Source organism: Suncus etruscus, chromosome 7 (genome assembly GCF_024139225.1).
Source record: "Suncus etruscus isolate mSunEtr1 chromosome 7, mSunEtr1.pri.cur, whole genome shotgun sequence".
Classification (NCBI taxonomy): domain Eukaryota; kingdom Metazoa; phylum Chordata; class Mammalia; order Eulipotyphla; family Soricidae; genus Suncus; species Suncus etruscus.
This window is the reverse complement of record NC_064854.1, coordinates 53,262,589-53,278,954: the sequence shown is the minus strand read 5'-3', so window position 1 is coordinate 53,278,954 and position 16,366 is coordinate 53,262,589. Positions and strand designations below refer to the sequence as shown.

Genomic DNA, 16,366 nt, shown 5'->3' with positions numbered 1-16,366 from the left:
TGGGCTCAGGCTTGGGAGACCCTGTGGGATGCTGGTGACTGAATGAACCCAGGTCAGCCATGTACAAGGCAAGCACCCTCCTCGCTGTTCTATTGCTCCATTTCTCCTTTTTATTAAGCCAAGGATCACCCCATGGCTCCACAGCAGACACCCAACCCCATGAACAAGAATGCAGCCGGAGGGGCATGCTCAGGCAAATGTCAACTTGCAGCTGAGAGTGTAGGGGCACGGGTTACTCTGCACTGATACATGTCAGGACAGTGGAGACCCTAATACTGCCTAATACTAATGGCATGATAGTGTCTTGGGGATATTGGGGCCCAATTCCCAATACAGGTGCTGTTATTACCACAGTATCTTTTCCACTTGGGAGATCTCAGGGGTCCCTATTCTCTGACCATAAATGGGGGCAAGGCCAGGATTTGGGGGGGACTCTTATGGAAACTGTCACCTCCACTCCCACCCCTAGGATCCCTCTCTCTGTGTTGGTCCCAAACAATCAGGCCTCGTGTCCCAGTTCTGTCCCATCTTGTCCAGCCCAGACTCTCCTTGGGGTATGGAGGTGCCTGCTGAGGCACCTCTTAGAATGGCTGTGGATCACCAGAAATACTCAGCCGGCAGGACTAGGGGCTCAAAATGAGGGTCTGAGGATATGGTGCTGGGAACCAGCCAGGGATTTTGGCGGGGGGCTTACGGGCTGTACCCCATGATGCCACTTGCAAAGGCTCATGGAACTTCTGAGTCATCTCTCTGCCCTGGACCCAAATTGCTCTCCTGGCTGTCCAGTCTCCCCAACCAAGAAGCAAGAAGCCCACACTGCTCCCATAGAGGCCTACCCAAGGCCACTCCCTACCAAGGGGTTGAATGACCCTAGCCCTTACACACACACCCATCCTTATCCCTGTAGTCACACCTCCTGCTCAGGCTTCTAGAACATTCTGGGAGCTCATGCGAATGGCCACCCCACACCCCCACCACACCCCCACAGCCTCTCTCACCTCCTTCCACACGGCATGATGGCTGAGGAAGCAGCCAATCTCCCCTCGCGTGAGAGGCCTCGACGAATAGGGGTCACGGTACCCAGGCAGCATCTCGATGTGCAGCGCCTTCAGTTGGGTCGTGTTGAGGGCCCTGGGGGTGGGAGGGAAGGGGAGGCAGGAAGACGGACTGTGAGGACCAGTGGGGCCCAGAGAGTGAGCTTGGCCAGTCCCAGGGGGTGCACGTGTGTCCTCAATCACTTCTCTACCATGAGGTTCAAACTACCCTGTGAAGGACCCCCCCACATCCCTCACTAGCCAGCCCTGGGATGAGAAAGATTCCAGGAAACAACTCTGCAAAGTCACTTGAGAGACTGCTGCAAAACCCCTGGGAGGGAGGCACTGGCAGTGTGAGGAGCTCTAAGTGCTTTGAAAAGTTCCCTTGGTATCCCCTCTCAAAACGATAAGGAAAAAAAAAAAAAGACACCAAGGAACAAGAAGCAGCTTCCACACACATGCACAGAATTCTTTTGGCCACACCCAGCAGTGCTCAGGGCTGACTCTTGGCTCTGCACTCAGGAATCACTCCTGGTGGTGCTCAGGATACCATATGGGATTCAGGGGATCAAACCCAGGTCAGTTGCATGCAAGACCAAGGTCAGTTGCATGCAAGACCAGTGCCCCCACTCGTCCCCCCCAACCCCGCTGCAGCATCCCTCTGGTCCTTTATGCAAGAGAATTTAATAAGCACCTTGGAAATTGTCATAGGGAAATAGATATTGAGCTCTGAGACAAAGATTGAAAAATGGCTATTTTTTTTTTTTGAGGTCACACCTCGTAGTGTTCAGGGCTTATTCCTGGCAAGATTTGGGGAGTCATATGTGGTGCTGGAACTGAACCCAAGTCGGCTGTGTGAAAGGTCCCAAAAGTGGCCTTTTTGGTTTGTTGGTTTTTGTTTTTTTTTTGGGGGGGGGGGGGTGAGGGTCACACCCATCAGTGCTCAGGACTTACTCCTGGCTCTGCACTCAGGAGTCATCCTATGGGATGCCAGGGATCAAATCTAAGTTGGTCGCATGCAAGGCCAGCGCCCTCCCATTGTGCTCTCTTTGTCCTCCCAAAGAGTCTCTTTTAATGGGGGGAACATGCCCAGTGGCACCTGAAGAAATTCCAGCCTGTCTCCTCCAAAAAGTCTCAACCCTGTTTGCAGGGAAGAAAAACACGCCTGGGCGGCTCCTGCCTGGACGGGGCACAATGTTGGGTATTTCTTTCCATTTGTTTACTTCGGGTCAGAGTTGGGGCTCTGCTCTGAGTCAGGCCTGAACCCCACCCTGTGCCAAGTCATGAAGCTGAAACCAGCCACACTGTTATTGATGCCGAGGGGCAACATAGGGCCCTCGACGTGGGTTTGGGGCCTCAGAGCTGCTGAAGGTCTTTGGGACCCCTGTGGGTGTCTGTGCCTTCCTCACCATCTGCCCCAAACCGGACTATTTCTCTCAATAGCTCCAAGGCCTGAGAGCTCCCCACAAACCCATGACCCTCTCCAGACAGGGACCCTCTGCCTCCCTGCGCCTCAATTTGAGACAGCACCATGCTCACTTTCCATCCACCGCCTCCACCAGCTTCACATCGATTTCCTGCTCGTACAAGGTCCGCAGCATCCGGTCCCGGCGGTCCTTCCTGCGCCGGAGGTTGATCATGAAGATCTGGGATGCGGGGTGGGGTGGACACAGTTACACGCTAGGACCGGCCAGGAAACCAAGTTCAGGGAGGGAGGAAGTCCAGCCAGGAAGATTCTAGATCAGGGCAGAAGGCTGGAAGCCATAGAATGTATTTCTCAACCTCCCATTTTGCCATATTTATACATTTTATATCTTTAATATTTTTTAAATTGAATCACCGTGAGACAAAGTTACAGTTATTCCTGGTTGACTTTTAGTCACGCAATGTACATCAACCTTCAGCAGGGCACATTTCCTACCACCAGAGTCCTGCCTTCCACCTTGCCCCCTTCTGGGCAGACATTTTTCATGTCTGTCTGTCTGTCTGTCTGTCTGTCTGTCTGTCTGTCTGTCTGTCTGTCCCCTTCTCTCCTTTTAGACAGCGTGGTTTGCAATACTGTTACTAAAGGAGTCTCACGCCTCTCACTCCCCCCTTTCAGTACCCAGTTCTTGTCCAGAGTGATCATTCCCAATGATCACTGTCACAGTGCTCTCTTCTCTGTCCTAATTGCACTCCCCCCCCACTCTTTGCGACAAATTTCCTACCCAGTCCTGGTCTCTGTGGTCTTTGGGTATTATTACCATATTACCTTTTTTTAATATCCTGCATATGAGTCCGATCATGCTGTCTTTCCCTCTGACTTACTTTGCTCAATATGCTAGCTACTCTTTCTGTTCATCCATGTGTAAGCAAATTTCATGACTTCATTTATCCTAATAGCTGCATAGTATTCCATATATGTTTTATTTGTTAATTAGGACCATCATTTAGGTACACACTCCATGGTGTGGTACACACTGCACCTCGCCACCATCAATTGCCAGGCAGTTCTGGGGCATTGGATTTACCTATTTTCTCCTGCTCCCACTCTTGGTGATTTCAATTTTGTAAACCAAGGCCAGGGCATTTTTTATCCATAAACACAGCATGTTCCCTTGTGTTGCTTCTTTGTATGCAGTGATGAGTGAGTAAGATCAGCCGACCCCTGTCCTTTGCCCTCTGACATTTTTCTAACATGATGCTCAACAGTCCCATCCAAGTGTTGCTTCCTTTCCCTTTTCAGGGCTGCATAGTATTACAGAATGAATATATTTCTCTCTCTCTCACTCACACACACATCAAATGGCCCTCTCAGCTCATCTCCTTGCTGGAGACCCAGGCCTCTGTTATTTCTCTGCAAGCCTTATGAATGGACAATCCTGCCGGAGTGGTAGGACGCTTGCCTTGCACGTGGCTGACCCATGATGGACCTCAGCTCGATCCCTGACATCCCACACGATCCCCCAAGACAGGGGTTATTTCTGAGCACATAGCAAGGAATAACCCCTAAGCATCATTGGGTGTGGCCCAAAAACAAACAAACAAACAAACAAACAAATAAACAAAAAAATTCCAGTTACTTTTCATGAGACCAAATCATGTCTCTCAACATGAGGGAGGCAGCTTGGCAAGTGATTTTGCTTTTGAGACTGGATTTACCTCATGATTGTTATTTACTGGGATGATCACTTTCTATGCCTCAGTTGATTCTCTTGTGGGCCTTGTAAATTTTCCCAGTCTTCTCAGGAGGCACCAAAGATTAGCTATCTACACCTGCAGATAGAGCTGAAACCCAAGAATAAAAAAAAAAAAAAAAAAAAAACCTGTGGCTGGAGGGAGAGCATAGTGGGGAGGGTGGTTGCCTTGCATGTGGTTAAATTGAGATCAACCTCCAGCATCCCCTGAGCCATGCCAGAAGTGATCTCTGAATGCAAAGTCAGACATGATCCCTGAGCACAGAAACAGGAGTCGGCTCTGAACACGACTAGGTGTACCCCGCCCCCGAAAAAATGGGAAAGTTGGAGGGAAACTGAGGACCTGGTGGCAAGAAATGTACACTGGTGAAAGGTGTTGTATATTGTATGACTGAAACTCACTCATGAGCAATTTTGTAAAAAAAAAAAAAAAAAATCAATTGTATTACAAACAACCTTGTAGCCACAGTGTTTAAATTAATTTAAAACATTCTGTGTGGGCCCGGAGAGATAGCACAGCGGCGTTTGTCTTGCAAGCAGCCGATCCAGGACCAAAGGTGGTTGGTTCGAAACCCAGTGTCCCATATGGTCCCCCGTGCCTGCCAGGAGCTATTTCTGAGCAGACAGCCAGGAGGAACCCCTGAGCACCGCCGGGTGTGACCCAAAAACAAACAAACAAAAAAAACATTCTGTGTATGGGTGATATTCTTCCCACTATAGCTTTACCTTGTTTTCTTTCTTTGCATCTTTGTTCTCATAATTAAAAATAAAAAATAAAAAAATAAAAAAATTAATTTAAAACTAAAACAAAACAACAAAAATCAAATGGAGAAACTTTTGAGAATAAGCTCAAGGTCTCTGGATTCTCCTGAGAAAGTGTAGACAGCTTCGAGAGCTCTCAAATAACTAACTGAGGGGCCTTGCCTCCTCTGTAATCAGGGAGCAGATCAGGCCCAGGAGGATGGTTCAGTGGTTAGTACCAGCAAGCTCCCAACCTAGGCTAACAATTCCTGGCATCATCATGATCCCAGGATTGGGCCTGAGATTACCCAGGAGACCTGAAGCCCAAATCAGGAATTGAACAAAACACAGGCCCCTGGTCCCCTAAACTCGGGGACTTTGGGCAGGAGGATTTTAGTCACAGCCCTAGTCCAGGTCCTGGCCAGACAAGGGCCATTAACATGGGAGCTGAGAAGGAAAAATAGACGCTTGCTCAGACGAGGTGAAGTAAAATAGGGCGCCGGGCCCAGGTGCCACCCATGAGGGCAAGAGCTGGCAAGGAGGAGAGGACCTGGGAAGTCTTGCCTCCACCGTCCACTCAGGTCCCGCTAGGATGATGCCCAGCGGCTGATGACTGTGTCCCCAAGAGCCTTCCTGTGCCAACCCTGACATCAGGCATCTCCAGAAACTCCCAGAAGCTTCCAGAAGCCTCCTTGGTGCAAGACTCTGGTCTTGTCCAATTTCCTCTGGCTGGCTCAACCCTCAGATTGTGTAAATGAGGGGATCTGGGCCAAGCTCTAGTTCTGGTACTCACAGAAGACCTTGCCCACATCCCTGTTTGTTCTTGACCAATGATGACACTTGGAACCTCAGCACTAGTCTCGCCCTCAGCCTGCGTCCTGCCGCCCTCAGCTCTAGCCCCACTCTCTGCCCCCAGGGCACTCCCTCATCATGCCCCTACTCCCATAGCCTCTTCCTCAGCCCCAGCCACGCTCCAGATCCAGAGTGGCACCCACTGCCCCACCTCAGACATGCCCCAACTCCACCTGCAGCCACTCTGTCAGCCCAGGCCAAGCCCTTTGATCCCACTTCAGTCACACCCTCAGCCCCAGTCACTCCTTGGTCCCACAGACACCCCCTTAGACATGCCTCCAGCCCCCCTGCAACTTTCTCCTTCACACCCAGGCAGCACTGGCCATACAGGAGTCTGGACTCAAACTCTTCTTTCAGGGCTGGCTCGGGGGACACATGTGTGTTGGATAATCTGCAGCAAACTTGATCTCATGTGATTCCCAACTGCAGGAAAAATTGTGGGTTCCTGGGAGGGGCTTCTGGATTGAATGATTGGGTCCCCCGAGATTCCATCATGGCTCAGTGCATACTGAGCTCCGTCTCTTCACACGGTGGGCAACAGTGACCTGAGAAAGTCCTCGCCACACAACACTCATCGTCACACACTCTTGCACAATCACACAGACATATTCATACACACGCAACTCACACATACACAAATCCCACTCATGCAATCACACACAATGACACACTCATATTCACATACACAAATCACATACATGCACTCACACCAATACATACCAATGCTCATACTCACATTCCTACCTCATCGAATCCCATCTTATTGGGGTTCTTTGGGGTGTCTGAGATGAACTGTGAGGGCTCAAGTGGTGGCCGGTCAACTGGAAGACAAGAAATGTTGGGGAGCGGGTGGACAGAGCAGTGGGGGGCGGCTCCAGGGTGGGGTAGGTTCTGAGGCAAAAGTCACTCACTCATGGCTTCGATGCGCATGTGGACAAGGCTATCTAGGTCCTCCTGCAGGCCCTGGTGGGCCTTCAGCGGGATGGGCAGGTAGCCGTAGTGTTCCCGGTTGCAGAGATACATCTGGATGCCTGGGCGGAGAGGGGGCAGAAACAGCCAATCAGAAAGCAGGGGACACCCTCAATTCAGGAGGTCCTGGGTTGTGGTGGATGCTGATTTTAGCACTGGAACTCATGGCCATAGCACAGTGGGGAGGGCTAACCTGGGTTCTATCCCCAGCATCTCATAGGGTCCCTCAAGCACTGCCAGGTTCCTGAACATAAAGCTAGGACTGGGTGTGGTCCCAAAATCAAAAATTAAGATGAGAAAGGGAGCCAGATTGGCCCAGGGAAAAGGCTTAAATGGCTTGAATGGGTTTTGCATGCAGGAGGATGTGGTACCAGGCATGACCCCAGCATAAAATAGGAAACAAAATATAGGGACAGGAGAAATGGTGCAGTGGGGAAGGCCCTTCTGTTGTCTGTGTCAGACTCCAGTTCAATCTCTAGCACCATATAGGGTCCTCCAAGTCCTACCAGGAGTGATCATGGAAAGCAGAACTAGGAGTTAGCCCTGAGCAGCCCTGCCGGGTGTGTCCCGCTCCAAAAAAAACATATAAAACAAATTTTAAAGGGAACAGAATGAGCCGGAGCAGTGGCATTAGATGTAAAGCGTCTTGCCCTGCAAATGCTAGCCTAGGAAGGACCGTGGTTTGATCCCCTGGTGTCCCATATGGTCCTCCCAAGCCAGGAGCGATTTCTGAGTGCATAGTCAGGAGGAACCCCTGAGCGTCAAACAGGTGTGACCCAAACAAACAAACAAACAAACAAACAAAGGGACTAGGATACACCTTGTAGATGCCCATTTGCACCTTAATTTGAAAGAAAGCACAGATCGGGGGTCATAAGAAGCCAGTTGTCCTACAGTTAAAAGGAAATGGCTTTGTTCTCTCTGAAGAAAATACAGATTCATGACAAGAAATGAAAAAAAATCAGCATTGAAAAAAAAAGAAATCTAAAAGAAGAAAGAGATTCTGGCTGCAGAGAACAGAATGGAACTCAGCGGGCACCTTCAGGCAAAGGAGAGATCACTTCATACTAGATACAAAAGCAAACTGGAAAAAACATTAGCTTTGCTTCTGCAGAACAAGAGAAGGGAGGGAGGGAGAGAGAGAGAGAGAGAGTGAGTGAGAGAGATAGAGAGTGAGTGAGAGAGAAAGTCAGTCTGGAAACACCGATGGAGAGAGAGGGCACTAGCTTGGGCAGAAATCACCTATATCTAAATCAATCCCAGTTCTTTAATCCAATAAGAAATTATTTTAGGTTGGGGTTGGAGTGGTATAGGGTATATGCAGCAGGTAGGGCGTTGTACACAGCTGACCTGGGATCCCTGGCATTCTATAGGGTTCCCTGAGCACTGCCAGGAGTAATCCTTGAGCTCAGAGTGAGGAGGTCATAAGTATCTCTGGTTATGATCTTCAAATATATATAAATTCAAACAAAAGAAAAGAAAAAGAAAGTGTCCAGAGCTACCTTGATTTTATTCTCTCTACTGATAGAGTTGGGGTCAATCACAAGATATGAAGTACTTGAGGATATCACGGAGTGAAAAGTCAAGTCTCTTCTGTGTTTTGTTGTTGTTAGTTTTTGTTTTGTTTTGTTTTGAATCATACTTGGCCATGCTCAGGGATTGCTCCTGGCTCTGCACTTGGGAATCACTCCTGGCAGTGTTCGGGGGACCATGTGGGTTACCAGGGACCAAACCTTGTCCGCCATGTACAAGGCAAACTCTCTCCTCACTGTGTCTTCACCTCGGCCCCAGGATTCAGGGATTGAATCTTGCCTTGCACATACATACTTGCTCTATTATAACTCCAGCCCCAACAACGAGTCTGTATTTCAAACCCATTCAGAATTATCAACCGGGCAATTTTCTCCATCTGCAGAGCTTTAGTCAGGCACCCCCAAAGCACCGGGCACTTCTAACCCACAGGGAAATGCCATCCCCATTCAGTTCAGGATGCACTCTGCCAGGCAGCCAGGCAGCAAGGAACAAAGGCCCGAAGGAGTCTCAGATTTACCCAGCAGCCAACAAGCAGGGCACAGAAGTCTGCTGAGTGTGGAGGTGGCATGTGCCATACTGGGACATGCATGAAGCCTCTGATTAGTAGTGGCGGGAACCCTCACTTTTCAGTGCTACATTACCTGCTCAAGTCAGTTCTGGGAGCTGCCACTGACATTTCCTGTGGCCACCAGCCAGGACTGCTGTCTCATGCCATTATCAGAGAAAAGCAACAGTAGAAAAGCGCTTTTGTCCTTCTCTCTCTCTGGGACCTGGCACTCAAGGGCCCGGGGGCGGCTGGCTGGATCCCAGGGTCCCTAAGAGCTCCTTGGGAAAACTTCAAACCCAAGTGTCTCTTTGGTGCCACATGCAAAGGGAAAAAGGGAGAAGTTTCATTTTGGCTGTCTCTGTCCTGATTAGGGAAATGGCTTAGCAGAGTCCTTTCCAGAACTTTCAAGGTGAAGCTAGTTGTGCTGGCCAAGTGTAGGGGAGAAGGAAGCAGCTTGAGTCCTGCCAGCCCTTCCATGGCGCCTTCCTGATCCTCTGTTTTCTCAGTGAGGGAGGAGGAAGGGGGCAGCGGGAAGGAAGAGGAGGAAAGAAGGAAGATTCCCCAAAAGCAATCCATGGTGCACAGAGAGCAGGTTAAAGCTAAGGGTTGGATCCACAGAAAGAACCTCAGAGAAGGTTCTGGAAGATGCATCCTCCCAAATTCACTGGGCAAGTGGCTGATGGTATAACACACTTTTTTTTTCTTTCCATTTTTGGTCATACCCAGTGATGCTCAGGGGTTACTCCTGGCTCTGCTCTCAGGAATCACTCATGTCTGTTCTCTGGGGACCCTTTGGGGTGCCTGGGACTGAACCCAAGTCGGCAGCATGCAAAGCAAGTGCCCTTCCTGCTGTGCTATCACTCTGGTTCCAGACACAGCACAATTTTAGGGGAGCACCAGATGGCTAGGACTTGTCTGGGTTGTATTTACAATAATGCCAATTCATTTTGTGATTACAAATATGGTCCATGAGGCTGAAATGACAGGACAGCAGAGAGAGTGCTTGACTTGCACATGCCAGCATCCCAAGGATGTTACCCAGCATCGCTTAGGGTACCCCAGCACAGCCAGGAGTGATCTCTGAGCACAGAGCCAGGAGTAAACCCTGAGCACAGCCAGGTGTGATCCCAAATCCAACCTAAACCAAACCAAAACAACCCCAACCCCCACGACCCAAATATAGTATGAGTAACTCACAATTCCTTTATCCCACCAAAGGCAATTGCCAAGTTAGACGTGAAAGGGAAACATCAAGAAATGGTCCTGCTGGATGCCAGAGTCTCAGAGTAAGAGCCTTGACCACAAGTGGTCACAAATTCCTGAAGGACTGCTTAATGATGGGGTAAAATGGGGGACTGTGGGGGTGGAGAGATGCACAGATGCAGGAGAGGGCAGAGAGGGAAAGAGGGAGAGTAGAAGGAGCCTCATATAGAGCTGGAGACCTAAGAAGTGCAAGGCCAGGTTTTCAACCTCAGGGCTGCATGTCATGGGAGAATCTTCTAGACCATCTCCCAATAGAGAGCACTGTCTCTGGGCACTGTCCTGGGCAGTCCCTAAGTTTTCAGAATATACCTATAAGGACTCTTGAGCACGCCTTAGCTCAGGCGCAGGGAGGCAGATGGGGTACAGATCAGAAAGAGATGGTCACCCAGTCTCCAAGCCTGAGAAGCACTCCCTGGCCTGAGGATCGCAAACTAGTACTCTGAAACAGTGCATCCCTCCTTTTGCTCTGCATAACAAAATCAGGTGACATGCACCCAAGGTCTACCTGCTTGGCGGCTGGAGAAAGCAAAGACAATGATGTCATCGAAGGTCCAAGTATAGTCCTGGTGTGGTGGGTAGAAGGCCAGCAGGTCTGAGGCCTCTTTTCTGAGGTCAATGAGGAAGGTGGAATGCACCATGGGCACCGCGAAGCAGCCTGTCCGCTTCCACTCTCGGATGGGCACGTAGTCAGGGGTGCGCTTATAAAACCCCTGGAAAGGGAATGGGGGAACACTGATGAAGCCTCCAGTGCCCCACTGAGAGTCTCAGGTGCACCAAATTCTTCTCTCAACTGAGGAATTTCCAAAGGGGATTAGGAAAATGCCGTTGACACAGAAAATCACCCCCAAAGGCTCTGGGGTTTGAATTCCTGCCTGGTGTGCTATGGAATGATGGCGGCTGAGTGAAGATTGTGATTCCCTGGGAGAAAGAGGGGGCTGAGCAATGGGAGAATTTTGGGCCCAGCAGCCTCTGTTCCTAACACATACCCTAACTTCTCATCTCATCATTGAGGAGACTGTCAGCCCCCCGCCCCACCTGTCAGGAGGTGTTGATCAGCTAGGTTGGTCTTAGCTTAGAGACCGTTTAGACTTAGAGGTTGAGGCTTTTTGTAGTTTTCAATGCTCACCAAGAGCTTCCTGATCTTTCCCATTTATGTATTTAATGTTTATTTAAAAGTGCCTTCATCTTATGGTTCTTTTTTTTTGGGGGGGGGCTCACCCCCAGCAGTACTCAGGGCTTCCTCTTGGCTCCATACTCAGGGATCCTTCTGGTGGGGCTCTTGTGCCAAGGATTGAATCCGGTTTGGCTATGTGCAAGGCCAGCATTAGAGCTGCCTATACTATATATCTCTGACCCCTTTAAAGGCCGGTTTTTATTTTTGGTGTTTGGGCCAAACCCATCGGTACTCAGGGCTTATTCCTGGATCTGTGCTCAGAAAGTTACTCCTGGTGATGCTCAGGGATTGAACCCAGGTAGACCTCGTGCATGGTAAATTGCCCTACCCACCGTGCCATCACTCCAGTCCTTATGGGCCAATTTCTGAAGCAGGCAGGAAAGTGAATGTGCAAATGCCAGCAACTGGTGGATTTGATTATATTTGTTTGTTTTTTATTTTTTTGAGGGCCACACTCAGCGATGTTCAGGGATTACTTCTGGCTGGCTTGGGGAACCCTATTGGATATTGGGGATTGAAGCTAGGTCAGTCGCATGCAAGGCAAATCACTTCCCTGCTGTGATAACTCCAATGCCAACTGGTAGATTTGAACTGCTGGCAGAGGCGAGTGCTCCAGATTTGGGCTGACCTGTCCCCCTGGAAATGCCTGACTTCCACCTACTGCATCTGCTCCTGGCAGCTGCCACTTGCCTGGGGTGTGATCCCGCACCAAAAGTTGGAGTAGAGACCTCGAGATTCCAACATGGGGGCCACAATGGTTTTGTTTTCTGCAATTAGTAGGTTGAGCGTCTGTGGGTTGGTGAGGAAGTTGTCAGTGTCTATGAACTAGGAAAAGAAAGGGAGTCATTAGTGGGCTTCCAGAAACAGGGTTTAGCATTCCCAGCCTTGTTCGAAGTAACCCAGGAATGAGGGACCAGGACTGACCCTTGCAGATCAAGATCAAAACTGTTGTGGTAGAGTCGGAGAGATGACATGGAGGTAGGGCATTTGCCTTTCATGCAGAAGGACAGTGAGTGGTTCGAATCCCAGCATCCCATATGGTCCCCTGAGCCTGCTAGTAACCCCTGAGCACTGCGGGGTGTGACCCAAAAACCAAAAACCAAAACAAAACAAAACAAAAAACTGTTGTGGTGAAGTGCATGGGCAAAGCAAAAGGAATTATAAGAAAAAGCTAAAACAAGAAGAAGAAATAATTGAAAAGATGAAAGCAGAAGATGGTGAAAATTATGCCAATAAAAAAGGCTTCATGGGGCTAGAGCAATAACACAGCAGGGAAGGCTCTTGCCTTTCATGCTTCTGCCCCGGTTCCATCTCAGGCATCCCCTAGGGTCCCCCAAGTACTGCCAGGAATGATTCCTGAGCACAGAACCAGGAGTAAGGCCTGAACACCACTGGGTGGTGAGCCCAAAACAACAAAAACAGCAAACGAATGAAAAACAGGCCAAAATCCTGCAAGAGTCTGTCAAGATATTGAAGATTGTCAGAGCAGGTTAGAAGTCACTTACACTGATGATCTGCACATACGAGAGAGTGAGAGAAGATTTGGGAAAAGCTGAGTAATATAGACACACTCCGTGAGTACTAGATTCTGCAATATTCGAAGTATTAAGACTTTCTGGACGGGCTGTTTTTGTGCCTTTAATCCCAAGATCCATTTCATAACTCTGTATTTTAGTTGCTGCTATGTCTTCAAATAATATTTCAAATAATATTTCAGGGCCCTGTGTGATAGCACAGCAAGGAAGGCATTTGCCCTGCACACAACTGACCTGGGTTCGATCCCCATATGGTCCTCCAGCCTGCCAGGAATGATTTTGTTTTGTTTTGGTTTTGTTTTTTGGGCCACACCTGGTGACGCTGAGGGGTTGCTCCTAGCAGGCATGAGGGACCATATAGAATGCCAGGGTTCGAAGCATCTTTGGTCCTGGATCAGCCTTACCGCTTGCGCCACCGCTCCGGCCCCATGCCAGAAATTATTTCTTTTTTCTTTTTTCTTTTTGGTTTTTGGGCCACACCCGGCGGTGCTCAGGGGTTATTCCTGGCTGTATGCTCAGAAATAGCTCCTGGCAGGCACGGGGGACCATATGGGACACCGGGATTCGAACCAACCACCTTTGGTCCTGGATCGGCTGCTTGCAAGGCAAACATCGCTGTGCTATCTCTCCGGGCCCAGAAATGATTTCTGAGTGCAAAGCCAGGAGTAACCCCTGAGAGCTGCTGGTTGTGGCCTAACCCCTCAAAATATTTATTTCATACTATGGGATGCCGGGATTCGAACCACCAACCTTCTGCATGCAAAGCAAATGCCTTACCTCCATGCTATCTCTCTGGCCCCTATAAAGTGTTTTTTAAAATCAGACTGTTACCATCAAATGATAGATATTTCTAATAAAATTAAAGTCTGTTTGAAGTTCAGATACTTTGCTTATAACTAGATTGGGTGAAAAATGGGATTTTTTTTAAAAGTAAAATTCAAATTTTGATTAGCTTCCAAATAAAGTTCAACTTCCTTTAAAAAATAAAATAAAATTGGGGACCAGAGTGATAGTACAGAGGGGAGAGCACTTGCCTTGCAAGATACTGACCCAGATTCAAGACCCATCATCCCAATATGTTCCCCTGAAGACAACCAGGAGTGACCCCTGAGCACTGCTGGGTGTGACCTGAAACCAACCCCCAATAAACAAAGTATCCCAAATGCTTTTTTGGAGACTCAGAGGTTGAAGGTCCATTGCCAGAGACCAATGCATGGGAATGTGCTTTAATATGGCAAAGTGCCTACTGTCTGAATAGAGCATGAGCAAAAAAGATGGATCATGAGATGGAAACTACAAAGCTGACCCCCAAAGTCAGTTAGTGGCTTCCATACCTTAAAAATTACAAGTCCAGAACCCCGATTGAGAGGTCACTTAAAATGTTTAAAATGCACAATTTTTGTGGGTCTGTAGCAATCGTACAGTGAGGGGGGGCACTTTCTTTGCACATGGGTGACCTGGGTTTAAACCCTGGCATCTGATATAGTCTCCAGAGCCCTAATAGGAGTAACTTCAAGTGTGGACCCCTAATAGATGAGTGGATCATGAAGATGTACAAGTACACAATGGAACACTACGAGGCTGTAAGGAATGATGAAATCATGCAAATTCATGGCGACATGAATAGAACTGGAAGATACCAGGTTAACTGAAGCCAGCCAGAAGGAGGATAAACACGGGCTGAGCTCACTTATATATATGGCATTTAGAATAATTTCATGAAGGAACGCAGTGGTTTAGTGCTCAGTGGGTCTGAGCATTTGGTGCTGCATGGGCCCTGCAGTGACAGGGACCCCCCAGGACCACCCATTGGTATTTAGGGGGTGCATGAGGTGCCAGGGATAACCAAGAGTCCAGGCATACCTTTCACCACCATACTGGATACCAGAAGCTAATTTCTCAAAGTTCATCTTCTGAGCAACATTTTTAGGATTTAGTCTAGAAACATCTGCTTAGTGTTTTATAGTCTCAGCACAATGGGAAACTGTGGATGTGTCTGGATTGGAAGTGGGGAAGGATGAATTACTGGGCTGCACTATGCTGGTGAAGGGGCTTCGGGCTGATCTGAACTACCCTTCCCTCTTTAGGAATCAGAACCCACACCAGCTACAAGGAATACCACCAACCTTACTAACTGCTAAAATCAACAAAGTTTTCCAGAGAATAAATCAGGGTGTTGGTTTTTTGTTTGTGTTTGTTTTGGGGCCACACCTCAGCATTACTCAGGGGTTATTCCTGACTGTGCTCAGGAATTACTCCTGGAAGACTCAGAGAATCATATGAGATGTTAAGGACCGAACCCTGATTAGCTACATGCAAGGCAAACGATCTACCATTTGTGCTATTGCTCTGGCACCAGAGTGTTTTTATCCCTTTTGTGGGGGGATCTCCCATGTGGGGTTCAAGAAGGTCAGTCCTCCTAGAGACAGAAAACCAGCTGGAGAGTCAATGTGAGGCCACAGACGAGGGTCTGAACTGGGCCTCAGAAATGGTACTCAGGGATTAATGTGGTACCAGGGCTCACACCAGGGTTGGCTATGTGCAAAGCAAGTGTTGTACCCCTGTCCTGTCTCTCCAGTCTCAATTGGGTTTTCATTGTGGTTCTGTTTTGGGCAATTCTCAGGGCTGACTCCCAACTGTGCACTCAGTAATCACTCCTGGCAATGTTCAGGGGTCCCAATGGGATGCCAGGGATCAAACCCTGGTCTGCATGTGCAAGCCCAGTGTCCTCCCCACTGTGCTCTTGCTCCAACCTGAAATGGACTTTAAGGAAATATAAACTCCTGGAAGAAAAATTGTCACTGTCCGTTTACAGAAGGAAGCGGGCAAAGTTAGCCCCAGCCCAGGAAAGGGTCCTCTTCTTGCTCCTCCCCATCATGATGACCAGATGACCAAGACAGAGCAGAAGACTAGTTTGTCCTAGAAAATGCAGCCAGGGGTGGAGCTGGGGTGAAACTAGTGCTAAGGGCCCCCAATTTTCCTGATGCAAGGTTTGAAACCAGAAGAGCGGATGCCTGCCACTAAGATAGTTTGAATCGCTCCTATGAGTTGGGGTCCAGGGGGTTCAACATTACCCAGAGAGCACTCTGGCCCTCCATGGGTTTGGAACATTCTAGAAGCCAAACGCCTGTTTTTACCAGAATGTAGTCTGACCATTTTTCCCTCGCCGTTCGCAGGGCGGCCTGACGTAGCTTCATGACGTGAGCGAAACGGGAGCTGGGCCAGTGTTTAGGCCCGATTTCGTCGGGATAAGACCTAAAATAGCAATAATAATAATGATGATGATGATGATGAAGATGATGATGATGACAACGATAATAGGATAATCGTAATGCCGATAACTCAGAATAAAAGACTTCTAGGAAAAGTCTGCCTATTTGTCTGCCCTCACTTCCTCTTCTCATGACCCCAGAATGAGAGCTGGTAGTTATGATCACCCCATCACCCAGAGAAAAGAGGAAGGAACAGGCTATTTGCTGAACTCTCATCTCTTCATAGGGAATGTTCCAGCTCCTCCGGAGACAGAACCACCAGCTGCCCAT

At 48.8% G+C, this 16,366-nt stretch overlaps 1 protein-coding gene across 1 annotated transcript in view; it reads right to left on the bottom strand.

The window, feature by feature from the left end:
- Positions 1-16,366, bottom strand: part of COLGALT2 (collagen beta(1-O)galactosyltransferase 2) — a 53,217-nt gene that overhangs the window by 2,160 nt on the left and 34,691 nt on the right. The window contains exons 3-9 of the mRNA XM_049776656.1: positions 15,962-16,079; positions 11,980-12,114; positions 10,621-10,825; positions 6,715-6,834; positions 6,548-6,624; positions 2,574-2,680; positions 999-1,131 (exon numbers count right to left, since the gene is read on the bottom strand). Of these exons, the coding sequence (XP_049632613.1) occupies positions 999-1,131; positions 2,574-2,680; positions 6,548-6,624; positions 6,715-6,834; positions 10,621-10,825; positions 11,980-12,114; positions 15,962-16,079 (895 nt within the window). The remainder of the gene's footprint in view (positions 1-998; positions 1,132-2,573; positions 2,681-6,547; positions 6,625-6,714; positions 6,835-10,620; positions 10,826-11,979; positions 12,115-15,961; positions 16,080-16,366) is intronic.